The sequence below is a fragment of the Scyliorhinus canicula genome, chromosome 14 (assembly GCF_902713615.1).
Source record: "Scyliorhinus canicula chromosome 14, sScyCan1.1, whole genome shotgun sequence".
Taxonomy (NCBI): domain Eukaryota; kingdom Metazoa; phylum Chordata; class Chondrichthyes; order Carcharhiniformes; family Scyliorhinidae; genus Scyliorhinus; species Scyliorhinus canicula.
The window spans coordinates 72,675,531-72,697,574 of NC_052159.1; the positions used below are offsets into that span (position 1 = coordinate 72,675,531).

A 22,044-nucleotide genomic window follows, 5' to 3' on the forward strand; every position below is an offset into this window, starting at 1 on the left:
AACTATGGCATCCTATTAACATATGATGGTGAATACTGAATAACATTCAAATCAGGGCCCGTTGCTGCATAAACGAAGCTGATTTAAAAACAAACACTAAAGACAGGACAAAGTACAAATTTATCAAACAATTTGATTTCACCTCTATTTAACATTAAAAAAATTATTTCATGACATTTACACTGTTGGCATGGCCAGCATTTGTTGCGATTGATCATAGAATTTACAGTGCAGAAGGAGGCCATTCAGCCCATCGAGTCTGCACAGGCCCATGGAAAGATCACCCTATCTAAGCCCACACCTCCACCCTATCCCCGTAACCCAGTAACCCCATCTAACCTTTTTGGACACAAAGGGCAATTCAGCACGGCCAATCCTGCACATCTTTAGATAGCCTTTGGGAAAATGGTGGTGAACCAACTTCTTGAAATGCTGCAGTCTATATAGCGTAGGTACAGCCACAGTGCTGTTAGGAGGGAAGCTCCAAGATTTAGATCAACCGACAGTGAAGGAATGGTGATAGATTTACAAGTCAGGATGTTGGCTTGGGATGGAACTTACAGGTGGCGGTGTTCCCATAGACCTGTTGCCCTTGTCCTATATGGCAGAGGTTGTGAGTTTGTAAGAGGTTACCAAAGGTGACTTGATGAGTTGCTTCCAGATGTTAGACACTGCTACCACTGTGTTGGTGGTGGAGGGAATGGATGTTGAGGTTGATGGATTGGATGCCAATTAAGCGGGCTAATTTGTCCTGTCTGGTGCTAAGTTCTTGAGTGTTGTTGGAGCTGGACTCATCCAGACCAGTGGAGAGTATTCCATAAAATTCCTGACTTGTGCTTTGTAGATAGTGGACAAGGTTTGGGGTGTCAGGAGATGAGTTACTCACCACAGAATTCCTAGCCTCTAACGTGCTCTTATAATCAGTATTTATACGGCTGGTCCAGTTCAGTTTCTGATCAATGGTAATCCTACGATGCTGATAATGGGGGATTCAGCGATGGTAGTGCCATTGAACGTCATGGGGATAAGGTTAGATTCTCTCTTTTTGGAGATGGTCATTGTCTGGCATTTGTGTGGCATGAATGCTACTTATCAGCCTGATGCACAGTTGCTGGCCTCTGCTCTCAAGGGGCAGGATTTCTACCTGGGTCCTTGAGCTCCAATCACATAATATGCTGCGCCTTCCAGAAAGTAGACAAAGCAGGACACTCGCAGACTCTCCAACTCATGGAGAAGACTCATCGCTTGTAATAAATTCCACCCATGATCTCAGCTCTAACCTGCTTTAAGAGCTAGTTATGTTCTCTTTCAAACATGCTCTCTGCTATTGGCATTATGAACATTAATATCTCCACCATTTTGAAATGCCCTCTCCCTCACCTACCCATTCTGCAGTCGTGTCTGATTGGAAGAACTCTGATTGGTCTTTTTGCTTCCAGTGCCCACACACCATCTTTAATTGGATTCCAAGCCCAGACATTGAACTGGCCACTGTGGGGAATATCATACACCGTGACTATTTAACAGAATGAGGCTTATGACGCCTATTTTTAAAATGGAGGTGCCTACCCAGGTTGTGAAATGCTAAATTAATAAAGGCCTTTGAAACTGATAATCAGAGTGTGGGTGGAGTGTGTTTGGGCGGAGGGAAGCTGGAGTTTGGGTGAGGAGTGGGTTTACTGAAATCCTCCACAGGGTGGCCTGTGGTTGCTGCTACACCCAGTCAAGCAGGAAGAGTCTCCAAACTGACAGTTAAAATGGCCCCACCACCTCCAAGAAATTTCTTAAATTGATCTTCAGAGGTTGTTAACTTGCTGAATAGGCGACCAGCAATGTGGGCCAGAGCTCTGCCACCAGTGCCCCTCACCATTCCCCTCATACAGCCTCCAGGAAAAGGTTACAGGGATTGGACAAACCTGGGGAACTGGCACACCGGCTCTGGGTGCTTCCAGCCCTCGTGAGGTCTCAAAATCCAGCCGAACTGTCGCATTCGGAAGTCCATGGGGAATATCCAGCCAGTTAACTCAGTTTTTCTCCGCAGATGCTGCCTGACCTGCTGAATTTTTTTAGATTTTTGTTTTTATTTCAGATTTCCAGCAGCCACTGTACTTTGCTTTCATTGTATTTTTGTTGCTTTGTTTTAAGTAAACTTTACTGTTTTCTTGTATCAGTCATTCAGGATTGGTCGCTTCTTAAAGTTTTACTATATTCTCATTATTTGGAGACTATCCTTGTTTTTGAATTGTATGTTCCCTACCAGCTGCTTGTCTGCTTTGAGCCAATCAAGTGTTATGGACCAAGTGTGACAACCAAAGTGTGATAAACAGCAAGTGATTGCTACATCTTTGCATAGATCATGGGGGGTGCGGGGGAGGTTGGCTAGACAGTCGTCCCATGATGCAGAGTGAAGCCAGAAGCATGGGTTCAATTCCCGTACCAGCTAAGGTTATTCATGAAGGTCCCACCTTCTCAACCTTGCCCCTCACCTGACGTATGCTGATGCTCAGGCTAAATCACCACCAGTCAGCTCTCCCCTTTGAAGGGGAAAGTAGCCGATGGTCATCTGGGACGATGGCGACTTTACCTTTACCTTACCTATGTTATATATGTATGGCATGGTGGCACAGTGGTTAGCACTGCTGCTTCACAGCGCCAGGGACCCAAGTTCAATTCAAGCCATGGGTGACTGTGAACATAGAACATTACAGCGCAGTACAGGCCCTTCGGCCCTTGATGTTGCGCCGACCGTGACACCCCTCTAAAGCCCATCTACACTATTCCCTTATCATCCATATGTCTATCCAATGACCATTTGAATGCTTTTAGTGTTGGCGAGTCCACTACTGTTGCAGGCAGGGCATTCCACGCCCTTAATACTCTCTGAATAAAGAACCTACTTCTGACATCTGTCCTATATCTATCTCCCCTCAATTTTAAGCTATGTCCCTTCGTGCTAGACATCACCATCCGAGGAAAAAGGCTCTCATTGTCCACCCTATCTAATCCTCTGGAGTTTGTACGTTCTCACCGTGTCTGGGTGGGTTTCCTCTAGATGCTCCGGTTTCCTCCCACAGTCCAAAGTGCAGGTTAGGTGGATTGGCCATGATTAATAGCCCCTTATGGCCCAAAGATATATGAGTTAGGTAGGGTTGTGGGGATAGGGCAGGGGAGTGGGCCTGGGCAGGGTGCTTTTTCAGAGGATCAGTGCAGACTCAATGGACCAAATGGCTTCCTTCTGCATTGTAGGAATTCTATGATTCTAACATCCCTCCTTCAACTGCCACAAGAAACAAATTAACTAGTTGTTTGTCTCATTGCTGCTGGTGGGAAGTTGTGGTGGGCAAAATGGTGCTTTGTTTACACAAAAATCAACAGTAACTGCCCAATGTTATCGATTCTGTGTGAAATGCCTTGGGATACTTTTGTGAACATATCAAGCGTTCAGAAAATGGACGTTTGATATTCTTTTTTTGGACGTGTTTTTTCTTCATGCTGGTTAATCTGAAGAGATCAAATTAAGTGCGTAGAGATCATGATAGTGGAAATTGTACAGAAATCTGTGGGAAGGACAGCATGCGCCAAATTACAAATTCTTGTTCCATCTTTAAATTCTCATTTTTTTTACATTCATACGTAGGTTGATTCTCACATTAGTCAGTCGCCTCCATGGTTTCCTTTCAGGGTATTTTCCCGAATCTTCAAGTTTGTTACTGACATTGATGATATACCTTCAATGGTCACAGACACAATGAGGCACACATGAGCTCCCATCTATAATTATGGGTCATTAGATTCTGCTGTCAAGGAATTGTTCTTCAATTTTGGCAATATTCAGATGCCTTAATGTGCTTTGCCGGCATAAGGTATCTCATCTTTTTCCAAAAGTATGAATTTTGTGATAGAGATGCACTTCTCCACTTCACTCTCCTGTTTGATCTCAAAATAAGCTGAAGTGACTGTGGCAAAATTGTAATGTCTCTGACTGGATTATATTCAATAAGTATTGGCTTTATTAACCTCTCAACCAAAGCTTGATGGAGACCTGTCATCAGTTCGTACATGGAACTATCATCTGCCATGCTTTCAGCACATAGTACTATAATTAATCTTCTGCATTTGTTAATGTAGGACAATATGTCATTTGCAGAAGCTGAAAAACAAAATGAACAAATGATGTAAAAAAAAAGCAACAAAAACATTTGTTTAATGGAGCCTTTAATGTAATAAAATGTTCCAAACAGCTTACCAGGAGGTGTATGAAGCACAATGTGCCACTGAGCTACATAATGCAATATTTGGGCAGATAGGCAAAAGCTTGAGGAGCGATTTAAAAGAGGAAAAAAGACGAGAGGTTTATGGAGGGAATTCTAGCATTTTGGGGCCCCGGCATCTGAAGACACACTCACAGACTTAAACATATGATTTCATCCCTTCACCAGAATTCCTTTTATTAACAAAACCAACAGCAGTACAAGCAAGTGCATTCAGCTTGCTGGCTACAGTGGAAGTGCAGAGGATCTGGCATTCCCTGTGATATACATGATGCACTATCAATTACGCAAGACGAGAGTAGGATGTAATCGAGGCTTTATTACACTGAGATGTGCGGCCTCCTACAGCAGCTGATGAAATGGCTGCTGGACGGGGAGCACACATATTTATACACCACCTACTGGGCGGAGCCAGCAGGCAGGGATCTACCCCCGTATCTGTAGTACAGGGGCCTTACCGTAAAGCACCGATATCAACATCCTCTATATACAATATATACATCAGTGGTGACTACCACAATACAAAGAAATTCTGTGGTTGGCCCACTAATCAGGGAACTTGTATTCCAATTGGCCAATCTCAAAGGCCTGGTCAAAGTCATTACACTGGCAAAGCCGATATTTTAATTGTCCACTCTTAATTGCCCTTGAAGAGGTGGTGCTGAACTGCCTTTTTGAACCACTACAATCCCTCTGGTGTCAGTACCACCACAGTTCTTTTAGGGTTACAGTTCCAGGATTGTGACTCAGCAAAAGTGAAGGACAGGCGACATAGTTCAACATCAAAGAACAAAGAACAAAGAAAATTACAGCGCAGGAACAGGCCCTTCGGCCCTCCCAGCCTGCGCCGATCCAGATCCTTTATCTAAACCTGTCGCCTATTTTCCAAGGATCTACTTCCCTCTGTTCCCTGCCCGTTCACATATCTGTCGTGATGCATCTTAAATGATGCTATCATGCCCGCCTCTACCACCTCCGCTGGCAAAGCGTTCCAGGCACCCACCACCCTCTGCATGAAAAACTTCCCACGCATATCTCCCTTAAACATTCCCCCTCTCACCTTGAAATCGTGACCCCTTGTAACACCCCCAGTCTTGGGAAAAGCTTGTTGCTAACCTGTCATAAATAACTCTCATAATTTTGTAGACCTCAATCAGGTCCCCCCTCAACCTCCGTCTTTCCAACGAAAACAATCCTAATCTACTCAACCTTTCTTCATAGCTAGCACCCTCCATACCAGGCAACATCCTGGTGAACCTCCTCTGCACCCTCTCTAAAGCATCCACATCCTTCTGGTAAGGTGGTGACCAGAACTGCATGCAGTATTCCAAATGTGGCCTAACCAAAGTCATATACAACTGTAACATGACCTGCTGACTCTTGAACACAATACCCCGTCCAATGAAGGCAAGCATGCTGTATGCCTTCTTTTTTTTTATAAATGTTTTATTCAGTTTTCGTATTTTATATTGAACAAATTACAAATTGTTAGGAGAGAGAAAAAAAAACAAACAAAAACAAACACGCAAAAATTAACACACATATTTACAGGTAAGGCATCTTCGTAGTAGTAACTGCGTCCCCCCCCCCCTCCCCCCCTCAAAATGTTTATTTAGCTTGGTTTTGGGCCTTAGCTAGCCATCGAACCCCCGTAACGAACCCTGTAGCCCCCCCCCCCCTCCCGCTACCTTCCCCGACTATTCTTCCTCTTGTACATTGGCCACAAATAGGTCCCGGAAAGTTGCTATGAATGGCTCCCACGTCTGTGGAAAGCCGTCGTCCGAACCCTCGGCTGGCAATTTGCTTTTCTCCATTGGAGAGATTCCGAGAGGTCGGACAGCCAGTCCGCAGCTCTGGGCGGTGCTGCGACCGCCAGCCAAACAGGATTCTACGGCGGGCGATCAGGGAGGCAAAGGCAAGGGCATCCGCCCTCCTCCCAGGAATAGATCTGGCTGTTCTGAAAACCCCGAAGACCGCCAACTATCGGCATGGCTCCACCCTCACTCCCACCACTTTGGAATTACCTCGAAGAAGGCTGTCCAGTACTCACGAGCTGGGGCAGGACCAGAACCATGTGGGCGTGGTTGGCCCGGGCCTCTTTGGCACGTTCACATCTGTCTTCCACCTCCGGAAGAACCTACTCATACGGGTTCTTGTTAAGTGGGCTCTATGTACCACCTTTTAGTTGCGTCAGGCTGAGCCTTGCGCACGTGGAGGTGGAGTTGACCCTATGCAGTGCTTCGCTCAGAGTCCCCACCGATCTCCATCCCCAGGTCGTCCTCCCATTTCCTCCTTGTTGCGTCAGTACGGTGTCGTCCCTATTACCAGTCGGTCATACATGTCACTACAGTTCCCTTTCTCTAGGATACTTGCGTCCAGTAGGTCTTCCAGTAGTGTCTGTCGTGGCGGTTGTGGGTACGTCCTTGTCTCCTTTCGTAGGAAGTTTTGAGCTGCAGGTACCGTAGCTCGTCCCCCCAGCTAGCTGAAATTTCTCTGTCAGTTCGTCCAGTGTTGCGATCCTGTCGTCCGTGTATAGGTCCCTGACTGTCAGTGTCCCCCCGTCCTGCCTCCACCTTTTGAAGGTGGCGTCGGTCAGTGCTGGTTTGAACCTATGGTTGTTGCAGATGGGAGCCCTGTTCGACATTTTGGTCAGGCCAAGTTGCTGCCCGCAGTTGGTTCCAGGATTGGAGGGTGGCTGTCACCAACTGGGCTGCTGGAGTGTTTTTTGGGTGGGGATGGGAGTGCTGCCGTGGCGAGGGGCCCGGAGGGAGGTTCCCATGCAGAGGCCTCCTCCGCACGCACCCACTCAGCTTCTGGCTCCTGGATCCATCCCCTTACTCGCTCGGCTGTTGCTGCCCAGTGGTAGAATTGTAGATTCGGGAGGGCTAACCCTCCCCTGGTTTTTGTTTTTTTTGTAAGACCTTCTTTGGGATCCTAGCATTTTTACCCCCCCATACGAACGCCATGTGAGTTTGTCCAGCGCTTTGAAAAAGCCTTGGGATGTAGATCGGATGGATCTAAACAGGAAGAGGAACCTGGGCAGTACGTTCATTTGATCGTCTGAACTCTCCCCGCGAGGGAGAGCGGGAGTGTGTTCCATCTTTGCAGGTCCTTTTAACTTCCTCCGTCAGGCTGGTGAGGTTCCATTTGTGGATCCCTTTCCAGTCATGGGCTATTTGGATCCCCAGGGTAGCGGAATTTATGTCGGGCTTGTTTGAACGGCAGCCCCTTTAGTGCTGCCCCCCCCCCCCCTTGCGGGTGTAATGGGAAGATCTCACTTTGCTCATGTTGAGTTTGTAGCCCGAGAAGGCTCCAAACCTTTCAGGAGCGCGATGATTCCGTCCATGCTTGCTTTGTGGGTCCGAGATATAGAGGAGCAGATCATCCGCATAGAGTGAGACTCTGTGCTCTCTACCTCCCCTTCGGATCCCCCTCCAATTTTTTGCTGCCCTGAGCGCGATTGCTAGCGGTTCGATTGCTAGTGCGAACAGCAGCGGGGACAGTGGGCATCCTTGTCTGGTGCCCCTGTGCAGCTGGAAAGTATTGGAGTTGGTATTGTTGGTCTGTACACTCGCCATGGGAGCGTTGTACAGGAGCTTACCCAAGCGGTGAACCCTGTTCCAAGCCCGAACCGCTCCAGTACCTCTATGAGGTATTTCCATTCGACTCTGTCGAAGGCCTTTTCTGCGTCCAGGGAGACGATCACCTCTTGTGTTCTCTCCCCGGAGGGGGTCATTATCACGTTCAGCAGGGCGCCTGATGTTCGCGGTCAGCTGTCTACCTTTGACAAAGCCCGTCTGTCCTCTGTGACCACCTCAGGTACACAGTCTTCTAGCCTTTTGGCTAGGATTTGGCCAGTATTTTGGCGTCTGCATTCAGCAGAGATATGGGTCTGTATGACCCACATTCCGTTGGGTCTTTGTCTTTCTTAGGTATCAGCGAGATTGAGGCCTGTGCTAACGTGGGTGGCAACGTGCCCCTAGCTAGCGAGTCTGTGAACATCTCCCGCATGTGCGGGGCCAGCGCTGTCGCAAATTTTTTGTAGAAGTCCGCCGGGAATACCGTCCGGTCCCGGCGCCTTCCCCGCCTGCATGGAGCTAATGCTTCCATGATCTCTCCCAGTGCTAGTGGTGCTTCCAGATCCCGTTTCTGCCCTCTCCCACAACTGGTATGTTCAGTCCGTCAAGAAACCGGTTCATCCCAGCCTTCCCCGTTGGGGGCTCTGAGGTGTACAGCTCTTGGTAGAAGGCCTTGAAGGTTTTGTTAATCTTCTCTGGTTCTGTTTCCAACGTGCCTCTGGTATCTCTGATTTGCGCGATTTCTCTGCTGGCTGCCTGCTTTCCTCAGCTGGTGGGCCAACAGGCGGCTGGCTTTGTCTCCGTGTTCGTATAGGGCCCCGCGTGCCTGGCGGAGTTGGTGTACTGCTTTCCTGGTGGAGAGCAGGTCAAAGTTCCTTTGTAATTCTTTTTCTCTCCGCCAGGAGTTCTACAGTCGGGGCCTCGGAGTATTTATGGTCTACCTCCAGTATGGAGTCGACCAGCTTCTGCCTAAGCCACCCTTTCCTCCCTATCTCTTTGCGCTTTGTAGGCTATGATTTCCCTCTTAGTACGGCCTTAAGCGCTTCCCAGAACGTGGAGGGTGAGACCTCCCCGTTTTGGTTGATCTCAGTGTACTCCGCTATGGCCTGCGCTATCCTTTCGCTGAAGGCCTTGTCAGCTAGTAAGGCACCGTCCAACCTCCATTTGGGGCGCTGGGCCCTTCCCGTCTCTAGCCGCACATCCATGTAGTGTGGAGCGTGGTCTGATATCACAATTGCGGAGTATTCCACCTTGTCTATCTCTGGAAGCACCGTTTTCCCCACCACAAGAAGTCAATTCTGGTGTACACGTTGTGTACTGGGGAGAAGAAAGAGAATTCTTTCTCCCCCGGGTGGGCGAATCTCCAGGGGTCTACTGCTCCCATCTGCTCCATATAGTGGCTGAGTTCCCTTGCCATGTTTGAGGTTTTCCCGTTCTGGGGTTTGATCTGTCCGTCGTTGGGTCCTGTACACAGTTGAAGTCCCCCCCATGATTAGTCGGTGCGTCGCTATGTCCGGGATTTCTGCCATGGTCTTTTGGATGAAGCTCGTGTCGTCCCAGTTGGGCGCGTACACGTTAACTAGAACTACCGGCGCCCCATCCAGGGCCCCGCTGACCATGACATACCGTCCCCCTGGGTCCGTAACCGTCTTTGTCGCCCTAAACATTGTCCTCTTGCCAATCAGGATCGCCACCCCCTGGCCCTTGCCCCATAACAGGAATGATAGGTTTGTCCCACCCAGCCCTTTCTTACCCGCAGTTGGTCCCGCTCCCTCAAGTGCGTCTCTTGGAGGAAGACTATGTCGGCCCTCATGTTTCTAAGGTGGGTGAGGACTCTAGATCTCTTCACTGGGCCGTTAAGGTCCCCTTACGTCCAGGTGACTATTCTGGTGGGGGGCTTCTGCCCCCTTGCTCCTGTGGGGTTAACCATATTTGTCCGGTGGACGCGCCCCTGCCCTCTGGGGTTTCCTATTGTTAGGGGGCCCCGTCCAGGATGTCCACTATCACTGCTCTCCCCATGCGGTCGGGTCCCTGCGCTCCGGGGTTCCCCCTTGTCCCGGGGACACCCGCCATGGCCGTCCACTTTGTGTCCGCCACGCGGGTAGTCCCCTGCACTCCGGGGGGCCCCTTCACCCACAGACCGTACTGGGTGGGTGCTTGCAGCAGTTCCCTGTTTCGAGCCCTTGTCTGTGGCACTTTGTGGCCCTATTCCCTTACTGGCCTCTTTTGTCCCTTCGTCCCTGCGTTTCCCCTCCCTGGTCTCTCGCCCCCCGGGTGCCCCCCCCCCCCCGCTCTATCCCTTTCGGGGATACCCCTGTGTACCCCTCCATTGCCCCTCTCTCCCCCATTCCTGTCCCCATTTGCTCTCCCACCTTTGATGGGTGATCCCCCCCCTCCCCTGCTGTATGCCTTCTTGACCACTCTATCGACCTGCGTTGCCACCTTCAGGGTACAATGGACCTGAAACTCCCAGATCTCTCTGTACATCAATTTTCCCAGGACTCTTCCATTGACTGTACAGTCTGCTCTTGAATTGGATCTTCCAAAATGCATCACCTCGCATTTGCCTGGATTGAACTCCATCTGCCATTTCTCTGCCCAACTGGCAAATAGTATCCACTGATACTATTAAAATAGGGGATTCTCGATCTTGAATATGATTAACACAGATATCTCAAAGGATCTTCCCACAGCCTGCCCACCTGAGAGTGACCTGTTTATTCCTCCTTCTGTTTTCTGCCAGTTACCCAATTATCAATCCATGCCAGTATGTTGTCCCAATTGCATGTGATCTAATATTGTTTACTAACCTCTTGTGTGGTATCTTATCGAAAGTCTTCTGAAAATCCAAAACATTGACTGGCTCCCCCTTATCTACTCTGCTAGGTACATCCTCAATAGCTCTAACAGGTTTGTCAGCTTTGGGATATATTGCTACCCTGGCTATGGAGAGATAAGAGGCCATGGAGGCCATATCAACTGAACCATCTAAATATGAATGCTAAAATTGTGAACAGTTTATTTTTGTTTAAGAAAATAGCCAAGGTGGGGGATTGAACTAGTCCTTGAAGATAGGGCCTGAATATTTTGTCCTCAGGTCCATGCACTCGGTGGACCCAGAAACTGACACAAAAGGCATTTTCTGGCCATGGTCGGCCCCAGAATGCAATTTCACGTTGGATGTAAGAAGCAACACATAGGCGTCATATGAAAGGAAAATGAAAATGAAAATCGCTTACGTCACAAGTAGGTTTCAAATGAAGTTACTGTGAAAAGCCCCTAGTCGCCACATTCCGGCGCTTGTGTGGGAAGGCTGGTACGGGAATTGAACCGCAGCCAGCATGAAACACACCCTGGAAAAGGCTCAGCACTGCTGGGCAGGGAAGAAGGCGGGTGCACAGAAAAGGGAGGGTGCGGGCTGGCACTTCTAATGTGCTCCTTCAGGGGGACAGCCGATGCAGAGCTGTCTTAGGGAGCTGCAGACTTGTAGAAAATAAATTATGATGGAAAGATGGTGGAAAGACTGTCTGGGCAGTACTTTCAAGCACAAACCTCAGTTCCACAGGCATATTTTAAAATGTTATTTTATGATATTTCATCCCACCCTGCCATCAAGATTGCAGCTAACCATAAAGGCCACATAGCCATTGGCCCATCTACCAACCATAAAAGCAGACGGGTCGCGTAAAATTGCTTTCAATCATCCCCTGAATGGGTTGAATCATCTTCTTAATTGTCGGCGGATATGATTCTGACTGTCCTGTGTGCCCAATGACCAAAATATTGCGCAAGGCCATGATGATGTCGGGATGCGTGCCTGACATCTCCTGCGTTTTCATGTGCTTCCGGGTCAGGCACCCGCCCACTCAGCTATGTGAAATTGATTGGGGAGGTGTAGGTGATTTGCAATACAGGAAATTCTAATAAATATATTTCATTACATGAACATATTCATTAATTACCATGAATAAATAGAAGAGAATAAAACCATCCTACCTCCTCCTGGAAGAACATCACGTTCAAAAATGCACAGTCGGTAACCAAATTTTTGTTCCAGAATTTCAGGCAATAGTTCCAACGCAAATGTTTCTTCCTTAGCACTGAGAAGAGTTTCATTACTTTTAAGAAGCAACACATAGGCGTCATATTCCTTATTGTCTGAAAGATTAAGTCCGAAGCATCAGCATTAATCAGTATAGTCAGGCGGGGGGGGGGGGGGGGGAGGGGGGGGGGACACACACAAGATAAAACTTAATTGTTTCTTCTTTATAATAGATGTGTAGCACTGGATAGAAGATTTTAGTTGCGAGAGTGTGAATGCATGATGCTTAGTGTTGCTGAGCCAGTATTTTAGGCCTGCTGCCCAATGTAAATAGGCCGTAGCAGTAGCAACTCCAAAACAATGGACAAAGCTATACCTATTTTTACCCATTGCCTGTTGCCATGGTACTGATCCCTCAGGCCTACTGCTTGGCAATACTGAGTAATGTGGCCAAGTCATTTAAAATACTATGACATACAAACTGCCGCCATTCTTGCTTTGAAATGGGTTGGATGTGCTTGTTGCCAAGATGCTGGCGATGCCATGGATAATTTTATCTTCATCTTTGTATGACCAGAAGGAGTAGGAGTGCTTCTCCAGGCTCCACAAGACCAAACTGAACATGTCCCCCTCTGAGGCCTGGCCCCAAAATGGATTGGAGATCAAACCAGGACTACCGGCTTTCCATTCCTTAGCCAACATGGGAGAATCTACGGCAGAAGGTTTAAACTTTGAGTACTCCACATAAATATTCGTGTGTCTGTTGGACTACTGTACAGATGCAAACTAAGATTAAAATAAATGCTGTGAAGCAAGTTATAGTTTACTGTACTATTGTTGATTATGTATATTATAGTTCACCTGGGGGTTATTATCAGTGTGAAATAATGGCACAATATACTGGAAATGTACCCTAGATCACATTCAAAACTTTGTTTTTTTTAAAATTCAGAGTACACAATCTTTTTTGTTCCAATTAAGGGCAATTTGGCTTGGCCAATTCACCGACTCAGCACATTTGTTAGGGTTGTGGGGGTGAGACCCCACAGACACGGGGAGAATGTGCAAACGCAACACGGGGTTAATTCCAGAATATGGGATGGGATTCTCTGTCAGCCTACGTCGAAATTTGGAAAGGCAATTGGGCGGAGAATCAGTTTTGCCGCCAGGAACACATCAAATGTGAAGTCACACGGGATCAGGGGTGAGCTGGCAAGGTGGATACAGAACTGGCAAGGTCATAGAAGGCAGAAAGTAGCAATGAAAGGGTGCTTTTCTAATTGGAGGGCTGTGACTAGTGGTGTTCTGCATGGGATCAGTGCTGGGACCTTTGCTGTTCGTAGTATATATAAATGATTTGGAGGAAATGTAACTGGTCTGATTAGTAAGTTTGCAGACGACACAAAGGTTGGTGGCATTGCAGATAGCGATGAGGACTGTCAGAGGATACAGCAGGATTTAGATCGTTTGGAGACTTGGGCGGAGAGATTCTAGTACTGTCTGAAACAGGTGATCCTGGCACTGTCTGATACAAGTGATCCTAGCACTGTCTGATACAAGTGATCCTAGCACTGTCTGATACAGGTGATCCTGGCACTGTCTGATACAAGTGATCCTAGCACTGTCTGATACAGGTGATCCTGGCACTGTCTGATACAAGTGATCCTAGCACTGTCTGATACAGGTAATCCTAGCACTGTCTGATACAGGTGATCCTGGCACTGTCTGATACAAGTGATCCTAGCACTGTCTGATACAGGTGATCCTGGCACTGTCTGATACAAGTGATCCTAGCACTGTCTGATACAGGTGATCCTGGCACTGTCTGATACAAGTGATCCTAGCACTGTCTGATACAGGTGATCCTGGCACTGTCTGATACAGATGATCCTGGCACTGTCTGATACAGATGATCCTAGCACTGTCTGATACAAGTGATCCTAGCACTGTCTGATACAGATGATCCTGGCACTGTCTGATACAGTGATCCTGGCACTGTCTGATTACAAGTGATCCTGCACTGGTCTGATCAGGATGATCCTGGCACTGTCCGGATACAGAGATCCTGGCACTGTCTGATACAGGTGATCCTAGCACTGTCTGATACAGGTGATCCGGGCACTGTCCTGATACAGGGATCCTGGCACTGTCTGATACGGTGATCCTAGCACTGTCTGATACAGGTGATCCTGGCACTGTCTGATACAGGTGATCCGGGCACTGTCTGATACAGGTGATCCTAGCACTGTCTGATACAGTGATCCTGGCACTTGTCTGATACAGGTGATCCTGCACTGTCTGATACAGGTGATCCTGGCACGTCTGATACAGGTGATTCCGGGCACTGTCTGATACAGGTTATCCTAGCAAGTCTATACAGGTGATCCTGGCACTTTCGATACAGGTGATCCTGGACACTGTCCGATACAGGTGATCCTGGCACTGTCTGATACAGGTGATCCGGGCACTGTCTGATCCAGGTAATCCTAGCACTCTCTGATACAGGTGATCCTAGCACTGTCTGATACAGGTGATCCTAGCACTGTCTGTACAGGTAATCCTGGCACTGTCCTGATACAGATGATCCTGGCACTGTCTGATACAGGTGATCCTAGCGCTGTCTGATACAGGTGATCCTGGCACTGTGTGAAACAGGTAATCCTAGCGCTGTCTGATACAGGTGATCCTGGCACTGTCTGATACAGGTGATCCTAGCGCTGTCTGATACAGGTGATCCTGGCACTGTCTGAAACAGGTAATCCTAGCGCTGTCTGATCCAGGTGATCCTGGCACTGTCTGATACAGGTGATCCTGGCACTGTCTGATACAGGTGATCCTGGCACTGTCTGATACAGGTGATCCGAGCACTGTCTGATACAGGTGATCCTGGCACTGTCTGATACAGGTGATCCTGGCACTGCCTGATACAGGTGATCCGAGCACTGTCTGATACAGGTGATCCTAGCACTGTCTGATACAGGTGATCCTGGCACTGTCTGTTACAGGTGATCCTGGCACTGTCTGATACAGGTGATCCTGGCACTGTCTGATACAGGTGATCCTGGCACTGTCTGATACAGGTGATCCTAGTCCTGTCTGATACAGGTGATCCTGGCACTGTCTGATACTGGTGATCCTGGCACTGTCTGATACAGGTGATCCGGGCACTGTCTGATACAGGTGATCCTGGCACTGTCTGATACAGGTGATCCTAGTCCTGTCTGATACAGGTGATCCTGGCACTGTCTGATACAGGTGATCCTGGCACTGTCTGATACAGGTGATCCTGGCACTGTCTGATCCAGGTGATCCTGGCACTGTCTGATACAGGTGATCCGGGCACTGTCTGATACAGGTGATCCGAGCACTGTCTGACACAGGTGATCCTGGCACTGTCTGATACAGGTGATCCGGGCACTGTCTGATACAGGTGATCCGGGCACTGTCTGACACAGGTGATCCTGGCACTGTCTGATACAGGTGATCCGGGCACTGTCTGACACAGGTGATCCTGGCACTGTCTGATACAGGTAATCCTAGCACTGTCTGATAAGGTGATCTAGCACTGGCTGATACAGGTTATCCTAGCACTGTCTGATACAGGTGATCCTGGCACTGTCTGATACAGGTGATCCGAGCACTGTCTATACAGGTGATCCTGGCACTGGTCTGATACAGGTGATCCGAGCACTGTCTGATACAGGTTATCCTGGCACTGTCTGATACAGGTAATCCTAGCACTGTCTGATACAGGGATCCTAGCACTATCTGATACAGGTGATCCTAGCACTGTCTGATACAGGTAATCCTAGCACTGTCCTGATACAGGTGATCCGGGCACTGTCTGACACAGGTGATCCTGGCACTGTCTGATACAGGTAATCCTAGCACTGTCTGATACAGGTGATCCGAGCACTGTCTGATACAGGTGATCCTGGCACTGTCTGATACAGGTGATCCTGGCACTGTCTGATACAGGTGATCCGAGCACTGTCTGATACAGGTTATCCTAGCACTGTCTGATACAGGTGATCCTGGCACTGTCTGATACAGGTGATCCTAGCACTGTCTGATACAGGTGATCCTGGCACTGTCTGATACAGGTGATCCTAGCACTGTCTGATACAGGTAATCCTAGCACTGTCTGATACAGGTGATCCTGGCACTGTCTGACACAGGTGATCCTGGCACTGTCTGACACAGGTGATCCTGGCACTGTCTGACACAGGTGATCCTGGCACTGTCTGATACAGGTGATCCTGGCACTGTCTGATACAGGTGATCCGAGCACTGTCTGATACAGGTGATCCTGGCACTGTCTGATACAGGTAATCCTAGCACTGTCTGATACAGGTGATCCGGGCACTGTCTGATACAGGTGATCCTGGCACTGTCTGATACAGGTGATCCTAGCACTGTCTGATACAGGTGATCCTGGCACTGTCGATACAGGTGATCCGAGCACTGTCTGATACAGGTGATCCTGGCACTGTCTGATACAGGTGATCTGGGTACTGTCTGATACAGGTGATCTGAGCACTGTCTGATACAGGTGATCCTGGCACTGTCTGATACAGGTGATCCTAGCACTGTCTGATACAGATGATCCGAGCACTGTCTGAAACAGGTAATCCTTGCACTGTTTGATACAGGTGATCCTAGCACTGTCTGATACAGGTGATCCTAGCACTGTCTGATACAGGTGATCCTAGCACTGTCTGATACAGGTGATCCGAGCACTGTCTGATACAGGTAATCCTAGCACTGTCTGATACAGGTGATCAGCACTGTCTGATACAGGTAATCCTAGCATGTCTGAAACAGGTAATCCTAGCACTGTCTGACACAGGTGATCCTAGCATGTCTGAAATAGGTAATCCTAGCACTATCTGATACTCCTATCCATCCTAGTCCTGTCTGTTAGATAGATAGATAGAACAGTACAGCACAGAACAGGCCCTTCGGCCCTCAGTGTTGTGCCGAGCAATGATCACCCTACTTAAACCCACATAACCCGTATACCTGTAACCCAACAATCCCCCCATTAACCTTACACTACGGGCAATTAGCATGGCCAATCCACCTAACCCGCACATCTTTGGACTGTGGGAGGAAACCGGAGCACCCGGAGGAAACCCACGCACACACGGGGAGGACGTGCAGACTCCTGTTATTTGTGGACTGTTTGTTATTAAATCAATATACAATCTCCCTATGCATTTATTTTTAGAACCTTACCTTCTAGAGTTTCATCCCTGGAAGTGAAGTCCCTGAAGCAAAGGGCAAAGTAAATCTTGAACTTAACATATGTAACTGATACAATGATGATAATTGCTACTGCTATGATTAGTAGCAGGATTGTTGGGCCGGTTTCACTCGTGCCTGTGAAAAGGAAATTAATTGTTACCACTAATCCAGAATATCAATCTGACATTGCAGCCTTTATTACCCAAGGACACCATGGATTCTGCTGCTACTGGGTAAACATCACTTGTGTGATCAGGTTTCAACAGTATTGGTTGTGGGGACATTGTATAATTTACATATTTTGTTTATACAAATGAAGTGAGCAGAAATCTGCAACAAGAATAGAAAATTCAGGAAATATTCAACAGATGAGGCAGCATTTGTGGAAAAAGAACAGACAAGTGAATGTTTCCAATGTGAACCTTTCCTTAGAACTGGAAGATGACACTGATAAACTGCATTGAAAAAGGAGCAGTGGAAGAGGAAAGGGAAAACACACAAACACAGAAATGCGAAGGAAATATTTTTTTTAAATTTAGTGCACCCAATTTTTTTTTAAGGGCAATTTAGAGTAGCCAATCAACCTAGCCTGCACATCTTTTGGGATGTGGGAGTGAGACCCCTGCAAACACGTGGGGGAATGTACAAACTTCAGTGACCCAGAGCCGGGATCGAACCTGGGACCTCAGGGACTTGACTCACTGCCCCATGGTTCCGCCCATGAAAAGTATAATGAACTTTAAAATTCTTAGGTGGAAAACAGGTGATGGCTAAATGGTAAAAATGTCTTGTCAATGCCTTTTATTTCTTAAATTTTTCTTTCTATTTTCCCAAACCTCTACAACACCTACGAACGTAAGACATAGGAGCTGGAATAGGCCATTTCAGCCTCTCTGAGTCTGATCCGTCAATAAGATCATCGATGATCTGTTGGAGCCTTAACTCTACTTACCTGACTGTCTCCACCCTGATTCCCTTGTAGATTAAAATCTGCCTACTTCAACCGTGAATAAGTTCAGTGACCCGAACTCCACTGCTCTATGGGGAAGAGAATCACAAAAATGTATTGACCATTTGGAGGAGGAAATTCCTCTTAAACTGCATCTTAAATGGGAGATCCCTGATTTTGGAATTGTGCCCTTCTAGTTCTAAATTCCCCCATGAGGTGAAACATCTTCTCAGCTTCCACAGACTCTTATATATAAGTTCTGCTCTCATTCTAAGTTCCAATGAGTTTTAGATCTCTGCCATTTAAGTATCTCAATTAATTCCGTTAATGCACTTTACATGTCATTCAAATTATTTTCCTGTGTGGGTTTATGTATTATCCACTTCCCCTTTCCTCTGTTTCTGTTCCTTTTAAATGTTGTGCATCTGCAATACCCTCCAGTCCTAACAAACGGTCAATTCCTGAAATGTTAAGTTGGTCAAATTCGTCTTGTCCATTGATATATATATATTACATTAATGAAGCTCATGCAGAAAATGGACACATGCACTTTAACTCACTTAAATAGAAAAATGCCGTCCATAAAAGAATGGAGACCGGCCTTTCTTTTCCAATATCATGCTTGCTTGAATTAGTTCAGATGAACAGGAACGGGGAATTGATCCTCATATAAGCGTAAACAGCGAGCAAAGGGCAGGCTAATCAAAAGTGGAGTCCATCGCAGACAAGTTAACTCTATCCTCACTAGCATCCATAGACACAGAGCAGCGATTGAATAGAAGAGAAAATTTTGTTTGAATTTTCCCTTCACCAGTGAACAGTACTCGCCATGGGCGGGATTCTCCGACCCCACGCAGGGTCGGAGAATCGGCGGGCAGCGGCGTTATTTCCGCTCCCGCAGGGTTTTTAAATCTCCCACCAGCCAAAAACCAGCGTTGTGCAAATCCCGCCGGCAGCCTCTGAAAACAGCTGGCGCCGGCGGGATTTCATTTTTTTTTAGTGTCCACAAATCTCCGGCCCGGATGGGCCGAAGTCCAGCCGACGTGGCCACGGGTCACGTCGGCGAAAATCACAGTTGCTTTAAAACGTCGTCAACCATTGATGATGGTTGACGCCGTTCAGTGTCGGGGGGGGGGTGGGTTTGCGGCATCGGGGGGGGGTGGGTTGCGGCATCGGGGGGGTGGGTTGCGGCATCGGGGGGGTTGCGGCATGGGGGGGGTTGCGGCACGGGGGGGGTAGGTTGCGGCATCGGGGGGGGGTTTGCGGCATCGGGGGGGGTTGCGGCATCGGGGGGGTGGGTTTCTGGCATCGGGGGGGGTTTGCGGCAAATGGGGGGGGTTGCCGCACGGGGGGTGGGTTTGCGGCATCGGGGGGGGTTTGCGGCATCGGGGGGGGTTGCGGCATGGGGGGGTGGGTTGCGGCATCGTGGGGGGGGTTTGGGGGCAGCGGCGTGCAGAGAGGGGGGGGCGACGGATGCCCGGGGCCAACGCACCGTCGCCCCCCCTCTGTACGCCGCTGCCCCCTACCCCAACCACCCCCCCCCTCACCACCCCTACCTCCCTCCAACGCCCCTACCCCCCTCACCACCACCCTACCCCCCTCCCCACCACCCCTACCCCCTCCCCACCACCCCTAACCCCCTCCAACGCCGCCCCCCCATCCCCCCTCCAACGCCGCCCCCCCATCTATCGCAACGCCGCAACCCCCCACCCTCAACGCCGCAACCCCCCCTCATCGCCGGGTCCCCCCCTCAACGCCGGTACCCACACACCCCCCTCTCTCCTCCTCCCCCCCTTCCTTCCTCCTCCCCCCCCTTCCTTCCTCCGTTAGTGGGGGGGGGTGCGGCGTTGGAGTGGGGTAGGGGTGGTGAAGGGGGTAGGGGTGGTGAGGGGAGGATGTTGGGGTAGGGGCAGCGGCGTGCAGAGGGGGGGCGACGGTGCGTTGGCCCCGGGCATCCGTCGCCCCCCCTCTCTGCCCCTGCCGCTGCCCCTACCCCAACCCCCCCTTCACCACCCCTACCCCCCTCCAACGCCGCACCCCCCCACCCCCAACTAATGAGGAAGGAAGGGGGGAAGAGGAAGGAAGGGGGGAGGCGGAAGGAGGGGGGAGGTGTGGGTACCGGCCTTCAGAGGGAGGGGGGGTGTGGATACCGGCCTTCAGAGGGAGGGGGACGGGGTGTGGGTACCGGCGTTGAGGGGGGGGGGGGACCCGGCGTTGAGAGGGGGGGGTTGCGGCGTTGCGAGAGAGGGGGGGGGGCGGCGTTGGAGGGGGGTGGGGGGGCGGCGTTGGAGGGGGGTAGGGGGGGCGGCGTTGGAGGGGGGTAGGGGGGCGGCGTTGGAGGGGGGTAGGGGTGGTGGGGAGGGGGGGTGGTTGGGGTAGGGGGTAGCGGCGTACAGAGGGGGGGGGACGGTGCGTTGGCCCCGGGCATCCGTCGCCCCCCCTCTCTGCACGCCGCTGCCCCCAACCCCCCCCCCCATGCCGGGTCGCTCTTCTCCCCCCTCCACCCCCACCCCCCCCCCCCCCATGCCGGGTCGCTCTTCTCCCCCCCCCCCCCCATGCCGGGTCGCTCTTCTCCCCCCCCCTCCCCCCCCATGCCGGGTCGCTCTTCTCCCCCCCCCATGCCGGCTCTCCCCCCCCCCCCCATGCCGGGTCGCTCTTCTCCCCACCCCCCCCCCCCCCCCCCCCCATGCCGGGTCGCTCTTCTCCCCTCCCCCCCCCCCCCATGCCGGGTCGCTCTTCTCCCCTCCCCCCCCCCATGCCGGGTCGCTCTTCTCCCCTCCCCCCCCCCCCCATGCCGGGTCGCTCTTCTCCCACCCCCACCCCCACCCACCCCCATGCCGGGTCGCTCTTCTCCCCCCACCCCACTGGGTCTCTCTCTCTCCCAACCACACAAACGCCGGGACTCGCCACTTCCGCAGCTGGAGAAACTGACGCCTATCGCATCAGTCCGCTGCTGGCCCTTCCGGGAACGGAGATTGCCAGCTTAAAATAAGGCCTGGACGCCGGAGTCATGCACACCGCTTTTTCCCGCCGGAAATGGGCGTCACGTCGGTCCGCGGAGATTTTCGCCCCATATTTGTATCACCATAGCTATTGGTCAGCTGACCTCAGCTAACTTAACATGGACTTAAGATGTGAACTTGAAACTTTCTGACCTGCACAGTTAGTACCATTTGGCCTTTTGGACCATCTGACAAAAGCATGAATGAAACAACATGAAAAGATGGTGTTAGAATTGCTCAATCATGGGGCAGCACGGTGGCGCAGTGGGTAGCACTGCAGCCTCACAGCGCTGAGGTCCCAGGTTCGATCCCGGCTCTGGGTCACTGTCCGTGTGGAGTTTACACATTCTCCCCGTGTCTGCGTGGGTTTCGCCCCCACAACCCAAAGATGTGCAGGGTAGGTGGATTGGCCACGCTAAATTGCCCCTTAATTGGAAAAATGAATTGGGTATTCTAAAAATTTAAAAAAAAAAAAAAAAAGAATTGCTCAATCATGATTTTACTATCTTATTACTATAGAATGGAATACCTCTTTCTAGAAGAATGATGTTACCAATTTGATTAGTCTCTGGACAATCTAAAACACACTTAAAAGGTTGATTCAAATGTTCTGCTTGAATTCTGGTGAACACAAGTGGCCTGACCAGGGAAGTTCTATTATCTTCAATAACAATCCTAAAAGACATAGACGTGTGTACATTTTATAATGGAAAATACCAAACGACTTTAATAAAACAGCAAACAGTACAGCGGGGCATGGATAAAGAATTATTATTGACAATAGTATTTAAACATCTGAGGTTTACATCTCCCTGCCCAATTCTTCTCAAGGAATCTGCACAATAGGGCAGCACAGTGGTGCAGTGGTTAGCACTACTGCCTCACAGCACCAAAGACCTGGGTTTGATCCTGGCGCCGGGTCACTGTCCATGTGCAGTTTGCATATTCTGCCCGT

General features: G+C 49.7%; 1 protein-coding gene across 2 annotated transcripts in view; it reads right to left on the reverse strand.

Annotated features, from left to right (window-relative positions):
• Positions 1-3,465: 3,465 nt before the first annotated feature.
• The window catches only part of LOC119977575 (interleukin-18 receptor 1-like), a 62,733-nt gene continuing 44,154 nt past the window's right edge, over positions 3,466-22,044 (reverse strand). For both annotated transcript variants that reach the window (XM_038818677.1, XM_038818676.1), the window contains exons 9-12: positions 21,619-21,764; positions 17,130-17,273; positions 11,846-12,007; positions 3,466-4,150 (exon numbers count right to left, since the gene is read on the reverse strand). In XM_038818677.1, the coding sequence (XP_038674605.1) occupies positions 3,816-4,150; positions 11,846-12,007; positions 17,130-17,273; positions 21,619-21,764 (787 nt within the window). In that variant the 3' untranslated portion in view covers positions 3,466-3,815. The remainder of the gene's footprint in view (positions 4,151-11,845; positions 12,008-17,129; positions 17,274-21,618; positions 21,765-22,044) is intronic.